Source organism: Hylaeus anthracinus, unplaced genomic scaffold, assembly GCF_026225885.1.
Source record: "Hylaeus anthracinus isolate JK02 unplaced genomic scaffold, UHH_iyHylAnth1.0_haploid 0, whole genome shotgun sequence".
Taxonomy (NCBI): Eukaryota; Metazoa; Arthropoda; class Insecta; order Hymenoptera; family Colletidae; genus Hylaeus; species Hylaeus anthracinus.
This window is the reverse complement of record NW_026533254.1, coordinates 16,265,603-16,279,428: the sequence shown is the minus strand read 5'-3', so window position 1 is coordinate 16,279,428 and position 13,826 is coordinate 16,265,603. Positions and strand designations below refer to the sequence as shown.

At 41.8% G+C, this 13,826-nt stretch overlaps 1 protein-coding gene across 2 annotated transcripts in view; it reads right to left on the bottom strand.

The window, feature by feature from the left end:
* Positions 1-505: 505 nt before the first annotated feature.
* LOC128890649 (uncharacterized) overlaps positions 506-13,826 on the bottom strand; it is a 28,723-nt gene continuing 15,402 nt past the window's right edge. Inside the window, exons 2-8 of one of the 2 annotated variants that reach the window (XM_054149322.1) lie at positions 6,001-6,322; positions 4,676-4,913; positions 3,706-4,390; positions 3,327-3,597; positions 3,087-3,215; positions 2,648-2,782; positions 506-2,507 (exon numbers count right to left, since the gene is read on the bottom strand). In XM_054149322.1, the coding sequence (XP_054005297.1) occupies positions 2,361-2,507; positions 2,648-2,782; positions 3,087-3,215; positions 3,327-3,597; positions 3,706-4,390; positions 4,676-4,913; positions 6,001-6,322 (1,927 nt within the window). In that variant the 3' untranslated portion in view covers positions 506-2,360. Of the gene's footprint in view, positions 2,508-2,647; positions 2,783-3,086; positions 3,598-3,705; positions 4,391-4,675; positions 4,914-6,000; positions 6,323-13,826 lie in introns of both variants that reach the window. The other variant, XM_054149313.1, reaches the window with a different exon arrangement.

Sequence of the window (13,826 nt, the reverse complement as noted above, 5' to 3'; positions counted from 1 at the left end):
TAATCCTAGTCACAATTTAATACGGAAGAAAGTCCATAAGGCAGTGACAGACCTTCGACATAAAGGGACAGTCATAAACGCTTAAGTACTAATCGATAAGAGACCTATTTTCCTTTAGGAAACTTCTAATTAAAGTTACAAATCCTAATCGGAAATTGAACTACGAAGAACCGACAACTGCACGACTCCCGTGTAACAAACAATATTTTTCGAACAAAGAAAAAAATATGATCGACCAATTTGATAACACACACTCGTACACAATACATACACGCACGCACACGCACGGTTGAAACCAATTTCATCGAATGACCATGGCGATAGAGAAGTTTTTTACCGTCGGTATGGTAATGATAGTCGTTAAGTAGGGACTGGTGAATTCCGACTTATCTCTCTTTTTAAACAAAAGAACAAAGTGTGCGGCAATGTTACGACAAAACTTACATATACGTATTCTTTTTTTCTCTTAACGTGTTAATATACGTGGTACGTTAAGCGAACAATGTTATTTTTTTCCTTTTTAAAATTTTGCGCCGTTACATATTCGGAATTCACCAAGAAATTATTTTTATAAAGGATACTCGTTTCCAAGACTGAAAATTGTCTTCCAACGATCGTTATGTCGAAACGAAGTACCAGTTACATTCCTTGGCAGTGTTGACACGAAGCGTAAACGAAACTCAGAAGTTAGTTTGAGGTTATCGTGAAGAATTGATTTACAGCTTACGTTCATTGTAGATTATTCTATTAAAAAATGCAAAACGTTGCTATTACTGTTCGTCTATTAAACATGATCGATTTAAACGTGAACTTCTTTCAAGAAGTTCCATTTGTTCCGACTACACGGGATGATTCTTGCAAGTGAGTGGACTATAGCTTTTTTTCTAAGCGAAGACAGAAGGGAATATCGTACGATTTAGTAAAGTTTAATTTCAAAAACTCTGTTCCTTTTTTTTGTTTAATGTACTGGCGTAATTGCTCGAACTACGCCTTACATTTGAAATATAGCTATGTATTTATCTTAAAAAAAGTAAAACTATTCTGCGTGGAAAAGTACGAAAAAGTATAAACGAATAATTAAAATAAATTGCGGTAGCGTTAGACTACAAACATCAAAGGATTATTCCTCATCGTTTTCTACTATACAAAATGAAATCTTCCATTATTCCTTACCTATAGAATGACATATGAAAAAATACACGGTTCTACTTAAATAAAAAAATAAATAAATAAATAAACTTGCAGGAAGTCAAACTTTTCTAAACTATACAATATCACCCTCCTTCACTTTTTCTACGTCTACTTTAAAAAATAACTCTAGCTACTTTCAATTGGAAGAATCGTCCTCTCTATTAATTCTTTAAAGAGTGTTCATTTTTCAATCTGAAACATAGTACTTTGGAGCAACTAAAGTGCTGCAAACTTCACTAGTTGGAGGCAGACCCGGGCAAATTGTATTAAAAATAAAAAAAGAAATATCTTTTTGAAATAATATTTCAGATAACGAAGTTATTTGGTAACACATTTCAACATATTTCAAATAAAATATTAAATTTTTTCTATCTAATATTTTAATCCTTGAAAAACATTTGTAATGTCATACGTTAAAAAATGAGGCAGCATGTCGATTGTTTCCACAAGAATTTCCAAGAAAGGAATAAGATAATTGTATTTCAAAAATTGAACGACCATGTAATAAGATAACATGTTATCAGAAATAGTATTTCAAGCAACGTTACTTCAAAAACGCCCAGATCTGGTCAGAGATATTGTCCATTTTTATAATCGTGGCATCATGATCTACGACGAAATCGAGTCATTAACGATCGTATTCAGCAATGATCCGCGGACTGTAATGTCGAAGATTCACTGCCCGCACTGGATGAGCTCGCAGCAGCGTATTTCGATAACGATCACAATGAAATTGTAATACAAATATATAATATATATATATCAAGAATTTAAGTAACAGGCGTCCTTCGAGTCGTCAATGACCAACGCCCGTTCAGCTATCGAAAAAGTCATATTTAATACGAAAATTATTCTCGAGAGCTGACACATCATTATTTCTAGGTATACCCTATCTAGATACTCCTTACGCGCTAAATGTTTGCTCAAAAAGCTGAGGATAAAAAACGCGCCAGTGATGGCAGTAAACTTCATTTCGAGTCGTGTTTGCCCCATGAGACATCGGGCGGTTCGCGACTGATAAGAACATCGATCCAAGAACTATTTCATTAATGCTATGTCATTATGTACAAATCTTTATATATTACATGACGATTCCGACCCGCCGATCGCAATCTTGGCCGACGAATACCCGGCAGTAAGGAATGGTGTCAGGTGGCGTGCACCTTCCCTTAGGAGACGACGTTGACCTCGCGCGGCGAACCACAGACATTCAACACGCTGCTCGTCGAGTTAGGCGTGATCTGATTTCGGGCCTCGTTCTGCGCCTGCCGTATCGCCTCTTTGTACGGTCCCCTCTTCTTCTTGTTATATCGCGTCTGAAACAAAATACAATCCACGTTAATAATAAATCAAATCATCAGCACTTTCCCATGAGAACCTCCGACTTTACTGACTATTTATCTTATTTTGTGAAAGAACCCACTACTAAATGTAAAATATTATTCCACTTTTTTACCTTGAACGTTTCTAAAAACGGGCTCAGCTGGTCGCACGACATGAGAGAACTCGTCGAAGAACCGTACCAAGCAACGTGTGCCTGAGGCCCAGATGAGGAGCCATCTTCTTTACAGGAAACCGTGATACTGAGAACCTAGTGGAACAAAAGCATTATTGGTTGTACACCACTGCCTCGCAGTGGATCTCATTAACACGTCCACCGTCGGTATCTTTAAGTAAAAAACATTCTACATTTGAACACCGCAAACATTGTTGCCCTAGCAACGTACCTGGCGTTCTTTAACCTCAAAAATTTCAAATATTTGCCGTTTCATTTAATAGTCACAAGTACGACAAAGTTGCACACTTTAATGCTGCGGCCCTCAAGCTAAAGTCCCTAAGCCAAAGCCTAGGTCAGCAGACTGTGAACGTGTTAATCGTGTTCGCGCGTGACGTACCTTTCCAGGCCACCATGGAAACCCGTGAATTTTTCCCCATACTACGTCCCCAACGTCCATTCTTCTGCCGCTGGCGGTCAGGCAATGTTCCACGGGTGTCGCAGCGAGACGCATCATCAAGGGATGAGACTGTGGGGGAAAATCAGGAGCCGTTTCACCAGCATCTACCTCGGGCTCCTGTTCGCTCAGCTCGTCGCTGCTGGCGCCAGGGCTCTTGCAACCCGAAGACGCATTGCTCACCGGATAATCGCATCTGGCGTACGCGTTCGTATTCAATCTCTTCAGAGATATGGACAATTTCTGCTTGAGGCACTGCTCCTTTATGGCTGTGTACGACTCGCTGCCAGGCAGGACGTTCCAGTTTTGCTGATTCTCCGCGGCGCCAGCCTCCAAACAAGGCTGCTGAAGCTGCGGCTGGTTCTTGTGCTTCCGGTCCTCCTTGTGCTTCTTTTTATGCTTCACTTTATGCTTGCGACGGTGATACGACAGAGTGTCGTACGTGGGATTGTACCTGAAAACGTAACGATGATCGTATTCGAATATCTATACACTAACAAACATAGAGAATTGCTCGAATAGTTCCAGATAGCTAGATCAAAGTACGAAGTGATTACTTTACCGTGGCGAGCCGTTGCAAGGAGATCTCGCTGGCGAAACACCCCCTAACATTTTCCGCCTGGCTTCCTTTTTCGCTTTTTTCAGCGCTCGTTTCGCCGCCTTCGCGCTCGCGTCTTTCACGCTCTGCTTCTGCGGGTCCACCTGCTCTTGTCCGTCCTCCTCGCAGTCCACAGGGAAGTCGTAATCGTTCTCAAAGGTTCTCGGCAATTCCAGAGGATCCCTCTCCGTTTCCGTCTGCGGGTCCTCCGCATCGTCGGTCTCCTGCTCGTACTCGGGATCCTGAATTTTCGAGGGGATTTTCAAAACTGTGCCCTCGCCCTGAGCCCCAAACGAGATCTTGATCACTGGCGTGGTTCTGGTTGTTCTCGTCGGGTCCTCGAACACCGTCTCGTCCCACAAATCCTCCATCGAGCCGACGGATCGTTTCTTTCGCGGTACTCGGGCCGTTCTTGGCCTCATTGTCGAGTCCGCCGCGGCGAAGGTTTTCTTCTCGTCCTCCTCGGGTATCTTAGCGCTTTCTACGGACGAGCTGCTTAGTCTTCTGGGCGTGGCGCAATACGCCATCGATGGATTGCTGTCACAATCCGTCGACTCCATGCGTTCTTCGGCGGGCTCCACCGCGTTCACCGATGACCCGCCCTCCTGGGCTCTGTTATTCCAATACGATGGGGCGATCTTCACCTTCTCTGAAAAATTCAGACGAGAACAGTTGAAATATAATGAATTTGGGGAATCGAAGCTTTACTGAATACAAAATAGCTAGGTGCATGCATACAGGATCGGATATATATATATTACTGTTACTATCTATAGGATTGGTATTAAATAATTAGTATTCCTGTACACAGTGTAGACCCCAATTAAGGTTGTTAAATATTTGAATATCACAAGCAACACACACACACTGCAACTTTTGCATCAGCAATTGATTCCTGTTTGAAAAATGAATTTTAATGGAAACATCGACTAACCGGTTCCCTGCATAGCGTTGTTGATCTCGTTGGGTTGTAGTCTCGAGATTTTGGGTATGAGAGACGGTGCCAACTTCGACGAGTCGGGACTCAACGCCGCGGACGACGACGAGGATTTCGTTGCTTGATGAGTTGCGATGTTTTCAGACTGGCAATCCGAGAACAGCACTCTGGAGGATTTTTGCGGCTGCTGGGCGCAACGTCGATCGCTTCTTCTGGTGGATCCATGACCCGCGACCTAAACGAATCGAAGCGTCAAGTGTTTTTACTGGTGGATGTGGAGTCTTTAATGGAATCCGCTCGGAACGGAGTCAATAAGTAAAATATGATAAATGAATTAGATTTGAGTACACTCTTTTCAATTTGGGGTACCAACAGAGCATTTTTTATTCGGAATTGAGATAATAAATGAACTATACCAAGGTCTATATAATGTAACATAACGTGTACATCAAGGTCCATCTAAGTATTCTACTGGAATTCAGACTGTCGAAAACGGAGACAACGACGAAGTATGCTGACATGAAAATTTCAGTAACTGGCCATTCATGTATTATTAGAACATATCGCGTCCAACTAAGAAGTGCATTACGGGGCAACTTGCCATGTCGGATTAAATGGAACTACAATGTAACTCATGTTTCATAATACATGTTACGCTGCTTTTCCTATACTCGTAAATCACATAATTGCTTTACACTCATCGACGCGTCTATCATAGCCCCTCGAGACTTTGTCATTTACCCGAGCTACTCGCCGCGGGCGTTCACTGAACCATACTCTTCAATCGTTATCAGAAAAGTCTATATCTTCTTATGGAATAATTATTAGGCTGTCCCAAAAGTTTCTTTCGCTTTATTAATAAGTAATACATGCACAATATTTTACGTTTTCATGTTACATTACTGAATTGTGCACGATTCATTTTGCTCCATTACTGTTACAACATGGATATCTATGAAATTAGATTGTCTATTTATAGAAACACAACCATATCAAATTTAAATGAGTGCAACTCGCGAAAGAAACTTTCGGGACAACCTAATACTAATGTCGAAACATCGTTTGCTCGCAGGTCAATTAGCTCAGAATTACTCTACCGCAACGTTGACTGTGCGTCACGTACTTCGCCGGAGCAATTGTAGGAAGTTCAATCTCACTCTACGTTCTCGTCGTTTTCAATAAGACGACGCAGATTATTCGCTCGGTCGTGCTCGAAGATGAACGACAGACCATCGAACGCAATCGAAGTACAGTCCTGGACAATTACACCGAGACCAAACGAAGTACGGTTTCGCTCCAGTCTCCGCGAAGGATCTGCTGACCTGTTGTTGCTGCGGCTGCTGGTGGTTCTCTTGCTGTCCCTCGTCGTGCTTCCGTTTCCTGCTGACGTCGACGTTCTCGCTGTTCTCGTTGCAGATCGATCTACACTTGCTGCAAAGCACCTGACGGGGCCTGAGCCTGACCGTCGGCCTTGCGTTCTTATACCTGGCAGGCGGGTTGATGTTCCGGCGTAGATCGACTTTGGCAGCGGCCAGCGAGCTCTTTCTCTCCTGAAAGTAGCTGAAACGGGCCGCGATCGTCGCCAGTTTGTCGCCATCTGGATCTGGAACTGGCTCAGGGGGTTGGACGCCACAAGGCAGGCCTCTGGAAAAAAAAAAAAAAAAAAAAAAAGAAAAGAGAAAGATTAATAATCTACGTCTGCGTGGCGTCGGGTTACTTCTTGACGCGGCGGGGGGATAAGCTTTGGGGAATTAAGAACCGAGGATATTTGATGGGCATCTGCTGGCTTAAAATTCTTTATATTTAACACGTTGACGCCGGTTCGCATCATCGATGGATCATAGATATCTGTTCCGTGGGGCGGCGTGCAACACCGGTGGGTCATGCGTTAGTGCCGAACAAGCGCAATCTAATTCCGCGCCGCCTCACGACGCAGAGACAATGAAAAACCGCGCCGGCGTCAACGTGTTAAAGAATATAGTGCTTTGGGATGGCTGGACACGACTGCATGATATTCGAATGCTTGACGCAGACATCTCGAAAGTACGAAAAAGAAACATAAAGAAAATACAGAAAAATATCATAAATAAAAAGGTCAGCCCAGGTGCAAAGAAAGACAAACGCGAGTTCGTAATGAACAAATGCTGGAGAACGTCTGTCATTACGGTAACGCCAATAATGTTATCGTATTATTCGCGATAAAAATGACAAGTGCCGCTGTACGTGTGTTTAACGTAACGCGAGAGAGGGAACGATATCGATTCGTGTAGATCGAATCGCGGTAAGATAATGAAGACCCTTTCGTAATGAAAGTACCATTATCATAATGGCCTCGCGGAGACTACATCACCGGCGATGAAACGTAAGTCGTTAACCGACGACGGAGCACAGCGAAGTCATTGTGACCGTATTGCAATTTCGTGACTGCGGCTGGAGAAGGCTGGCGAGAAACTGGCCTGAAAAATAAATAGAAAGCAAGAAGGCCGGCAAACGCGATACGAAGAACCGTCAACCTTTCGATTCAATCCGCACAAAGGGAATTATGGAAACGTGTTCGCCGTCTGGATTCGCAGATCGGGATCTGTGAGGATTTTTGAAGCGAACCGGGGCCAAAATACGAGAGATGAGTACAAATCGATCCCTACGAAAAGAGAATTTCAATGTATTCGAATTCATTTTGGCACACTCAACGCTTTCGGATTAATTGTTTTTGAGGATAGCAAGAAACAAAGAGCCTAACTCGTCTGCGTGGAATTTTCTAATGCTTTTTGATACGAATTATTATTATTTATTATTAGATCAGTGCACATATCTGCACTCTAGATGTCTATATTTCCTTGTACACGGTTCCAGGTGGCAGTCTTCCATTACTGAAAACCGAAACCTAGGCGTCTCGTAAGCAATTCCGCCGGGAACATAACGTACGTCGCGCAATTTTTCCTATTTACGCGACACCCACGCGAGCACGTCAGGAAAATCAATCCCCACCGGCAGACGCCTGGAACGGTATGCAATTTTGCAAGTTCGACGAAGCAACCGAGGCTGGGTTTATTAGCCGCATTTTTCGAACAGTTCGGTATTCGAAAACCATTTTATTAATCGAACGCTATCCAAATACTGAACATCCAAGTATCGGTTAATATATTGGGTTGTCTAGAAAATTCGTGGCAAGTTTTCAGAAAAATGCAAAGGCATATTTGAATTTTTATATATATTTATTGAATTACATAGGTACCATTTTGTTTCACAACCTTTCCACCTTTCAAGGGACGGACATGTGTTATTCGTTTTCAACCATTTCGATATATTTAAACCTACACCGCCAACAAAAACTCGGCACGGACTTTCCGGACAACCCAATAATCGAAGAGTTCTTTATTGCATTCGAATGCCTGCCAATATCGAATCGATCGAACCACTCGAGTAAAATGGCCAGCCTTAGAAACGACGACGCGTTCCGATCAGCTCAACGAAGATTACGGACAGGCCTCGGTGCCTAAGACGAGCTTTCCAGGATCGTAATGGCTAAAAAGAACCGCGTGGCCGACCGCGGGAACAAAAAACGTGGCTCTGTCGGGCGCCGCTGAACCCGGTCGGTGGTTTCATAACATCGAAAACCATCTGCGCGATGGGCACGGAAGCCGTCAGCTCCGCTGGCCAAAAGATTATTGGCCAACGGTCTCCCGAAGCGCGTGCAAGCCAACAGCCGATGCCTTTTCGTCCACAAACAACGCACCAAAACGGTGTTGGTTATCGATTCCACGAGTGATGGACAAAGAAGAGACACGCGTGGCCCTATCCATTAATATTTTTCGTAGACTCGCGAAAATTGTTAATGGCACTCAGATTCGGTACTATTTGCAGTGCTATGTCCTTCGAGTTGACACTTGATCGAGGCTGAACTGTCGAGGCTGAAGGACGAGATGATTATTCTAGGTGAAATCGATCGTATCGATTGCTAAGGAATTTCGGTGCAGCCTATGAACAGAGGAGAGTTATAACTTATTAAATGCTATACGTTTTAGAATCGTTTAGCACATCTGTATTCAATCGATCTCATATTTCATTCGTTCTATACTCGATTTAAAAGGTTTTAGCAGTTTTATAAAGCGATGGACAGTACTCTGTATCAACTCGAGGATCAACCAAAATGGTCGCACTGGTGTCTCGATGAACGGCGAAAAAACACGAAACGAGAGTAACTTTGGCATCCAGGTAGCTGAAACATATGTTCCAGATCGCTGAAAGTACCAAAAGCATCTTTTTCATCGTCCTTCCGCTGTACCCTCGTGCTCTGTTTGCGCGATGCCATGTGCGGCTCATTTTAAGAGGGAACGCCCCGCCATCTCTGTGATTATTTTTTCGCGCGCATTGGTTTATTATTCTGCTTTTCGCGATTCACGCTAGCCGGCCGGAAGGGAAAAAACCGACCCGACGTGGAATCGCGATCCTCGACGACCAAGGGAACTCTCATTTCGGCCAAGGATCGCGCATACGTGAACGAACCGAAAACGAACCACGAAAAGGTTCGAGAGCTCCACCGGAGAATATGAAACGCCTTCGAAATTTGGTAAATATATTTGTACTCGAAATTCGAATAAATTATGTGCGCCATATACACGCTGAAACTATAAAAAGAAAATAATGCGTAACCTTGACCAAATATTTATACACGCAGCTATGGAATACGACCAGCCCCAAAAAAAGCGCACCTTCCGCTGGTAAAAATTAAATAAATGTTCGCGGACGTCTGAAAACTGTCGGCGGCAGGAATCTATGTATTCATTGTTCCAGCCGTGAAAAGCCCGCGTGATGGACGAGCTTTTCGCGGAGGTCAGACCCGCGAAAAAACTTATGAAACTTGTGCATTCAGCCCCGCGACGCATTCCACGGATGAATAATGCGAACGGATCCAGCAGTAATGTGATTTATAGCGCGCAATAAAATATAGGTGATTCATCCGCGAGGAAATTGGGACGCACCGTGATCGACTGGACAGGAATTCTTGACATCTCGACATTTCTGACGGTTAATAATATTTTAACGCCCGAAGACTCGACGATCGATCGAAAATTATATATTTTGCTAACGAAGGAATTAGTTAAGTTACGCTTTCGCGCTTCGTTAAGATTGGACTATTCTTTTTTTTTTTTTTCATTTTCTTAAAGATATTGCATACGACGAAATCTTATCTTATCTTTCTTACTTATTATATAAAGAGACAGCGTTTGTTTGTATGTACAATATAAAGTATAATGAAGAAATTGTGCATATACTGAAAGAAAAACGTGTACTATACGCACTCTATCAGAGAGAAACGAAAGATATACACTGTGACGTATGTTATTTTGAAAGAATGAGAACTGATAAAAAGATAAATTACTTAATGCCACACGGAGAGCTGTAAGACGAATGAAGACAGTGATCGAAGACTAAAAGAGAAAGAAACAGTGATAGCCACAACGAATGTGCAACTATTCTCTGGCTGTTCTATATGTTTATTGTATACGCCGTGTATCATGTACTTTAAGTAAACAAATTTATGTAATAACGTGCCCCGTTCGAAGTCGGAAGGGTATAAAATAAACCATGCATACATGCATGCGTAATACAGAGTATTCATGATAATATTCGTCATCCCATTTTTCTTCTACTTGAAATTCCACCGAAGTGCACGCGAATTTTTTAATAAAATACTCCTCCAGAAATATAGGTATACTTCGCGTGTAATTCGGTATCGATTCCGAAGCTGCCACATTTTTGCCACACCCTGTGCAATGATAGCTCGTAAAACCCATTAGCGTCGTAAATAAAAAAAATAAATTATACACATCTTTCTCAGAATGAAATGAAACTTTATACGTTAATAGAGCAATGTGTTCGATACAGAGCAGTTAGGTTATCAGGTTTCCGATGAAAGGAAAAACAACTGCAAAATACGTCGTCACATCGAAATTACTCTACATAGTTAAGTTTATTTCTGAGCGACGCGACAGAGTTCAAGAAGCCAACAGTAAAAGGAACGAACTTGATGGAGAATTCCAACATAATTGAATTCCGTAATACTAGGTATATAATTCCTAACGATATCACAAGCATTTAATTAATGAAGTAAAAATACAATTTCTTTGCCTTTCTCAAATTTTTTTTTTTTTTTTTTTTTTTCTAGAGATCAAAGAAAAACATAATAATCATACACGTTCACGTGCCTGCGTTAGAAACGAGGGGATAATTACGAAAGGATGCTACAACGACGCCCCGGGCAACTTTAATGAAATCAACTTGTCCGAAAGTCCCGAGACTCGAAGCAACACCAATTACATCCAACCCTCGCTACAGAAATGTTCATTTTTCTTATCCGCTCGCTGACACGGATGTTTCCATTATCACCCACCGTCTCCACCAAACTTTTCAATGGAGTCGCTTTTCAAGCCAACCAAAGAGGAACACGGGACTCGCCTCGGCGACACCCTCAAGGGCTTTCGCGAATTTTCTCTCCCAGGAGCTGTTTTCTACAGGGCGCTTATCAATAGATGGCCACCCTTTTGGAGTTTCTTCACTCTTGATTCTCGACTCAATTTAACTAGAGTCCTCAAAAGGATGCCCACCTGTAGGCAAACCGCCTCGTAATAACCCCGTAATAACCTTGTAATGGCAGCGTTTTACGGTCGAGCTAGGTCCTGTACAGCAATCGCGAAAAGCAAACTCCATCGCGGCACTGACTGCCTTCCTCGGCTTATATCCGAGGACATAACACGCCTCGTGTTCAGAAGGAGAGACAAAGAACAAAGAGAGTATCGTCAACGTCTGTGAGAACGACACCAATCGCGAGTCAACGCAAGTATACACAGAGGTATTCCAGCCGAGGTACAAAGTAGATGGCCACGTAAGCGTCGCCATGGATCGTTAAACTGAAATCTGTTAGAGCAACCCCGTGCAACGGCCACGAAGGTTCAACGAACGGGTTTTTATTTTGGACGTGAGAGCAACCGGATCATTCCTCGATACCCTACAGGCCTCTCCGTTGACGTCTCGTGACGACCATTAATATTCCACGTTAAATTTCTGATTTCAAACCTGGACCTATCCCTATCGGAGTATCGCGTGGATCGGAACGATTATTTTAACCTTATTTATTTATTAAAGGATATAAAAATATAAAAATTTTCGTCACGGTGGTTGCGATGTCGATCGATCGCGATATCGCCTGGCACAACCCACAGGATGCACCACGAATAACGACGACTTGTTTCATCGAGTTGCTTTGGCAAAGGAAAATCGATATAAATACGAAAACCGAGGGATCGTGAAACGTTCGATTAGAAAAAATTCATATCCACCAAGAACTACTTAATAATTGTTGAATTATGAGATACGGTTTTTTTGATCTCTATATAAAAAAATGTTCGCGAATAAACATAATTAAAATCGATAAATTGGCAGTCGTTAATATGCATTCGCGGCTTTCGATTAATATTTGAACGCAGCCGACCTTTTTGTTGTTCGACTCGAAGCGATCACTTGACTCTTTCAGGGACGAATTACTTTGTCTGCACACAGACAAAAGTTCAAATTAATATTAACACGTGACAGCTATCGATGCAACGAGACGTTGCTGCGGACCTGGTAAATTGGTGAGTCATGTCCCTTTAAATTATTTTATACGCGTCGAAGTCCAGAAGTTCCTCTCTTTCAAACGGAATTCGAATGTCTATTTAAAAAAAAAAAAAAAAAAAAAAAAAAATGACATTTAAATTGTTTACCGAAGAAAATTTATTTTGTTTGAAATAAGCGAACTGGTCCGGGTCTTTAAACAATCGTAACGGCAGAATTTTCGCGAAACGGTTTTCTTACTTCGCCAACTTTTCCAATATGTACCTGGCAGCCAGCAGTTATTGCCAATGAAAATACAGGAGGCGTGATGCTCGCGAAATTGAAGAACTTCACTGCGAACGGGACGCGACGGTTCATACCCGAGGGAAGTTTTAACAATAGACTGAAACGTTCAGGTAAAAATACTTCCCGAACGTTTACACGAAAGTTTATCATAGCGTGCGATACAATTTGGCAAAGTAGCACGCGTTTCTCTGAAAATTTCTTTTCGTCGACTACGATTATTTTACAACAGAAACAGAAGAAGAAGTAACAGAATTCGAGGTACAGGTTTAGTTAAGAATTAGAGTGTTATCCTGCTGTTTTTCAAATGGAGTGTTATGGATGTGTCATTGGTAAGTTTGTTTTCACTATTATTACGTGGTTGGTAGAAAGAAAATTTTAAAACGCCTCCCGCTGAATAATTCCAACCCTTTCAGCTCTGATACTTTCGTCGCAAATGCTGGAACTTTGTTGAAAATCAATATCCCACCTGGGAATAAGAAATATTGCGGCAACATCAATTTTGATTCCGTCCACTATTTTTCTTTCCAACCAGTATCGATCGTCACGTGCTATACACTCGGAAAAATGGTGAAAGGAGAGGGCTTGGAGCAGTTGTAACATTTCTTTACTAAAGCTACGTAGTATAGTTTGTTTTATAATTTTTGGAAATTGACACAAAACCAGGCTATTGCTATATGTATATGAAAGTCCAAGTGTATACATACATATATAGATGTATACAATGTATAGTAACAATATCGTAACAGGAATGATTCAAAAAATGTACAAAACATTGATTAAATAAAGATAATCTTTAAGTATGTACAGAATACTTCAACAGAATTTGGAAAATATTTGGAGATGAAAATAATTCATAGCAAATAATTGGAGAAATAATTAAAGAAATAATCACTGTAAAGGTAGCTGCACTTGCGTGCCTCGTCCGCGCATTTCCCGCTATAGTCGTAGCTAGAGCTAAAGTGATAGGAAGATAAACTTTACGCGACGTATTAATGGCTACTTCAGGAATATGTTAAGATAAGAAAGCGTGCCGACTGTTCAACGAGTTTTACAACCAGACATTTTGTACGTAGACGATTGTAAAATTGGTTGGCTCTGAACATTTCTTGGAGGAGTGTTCGAGCTAAAAATTTGTAACTTTTACTGTACTTGGAGTGTAGCATTCCAGAAAATTACATTTACATAGAAGGCAGTTGAAAGCGCTAATTTTTGACGGATTACAGAAAGATGACGTAACGCGGACTATTTA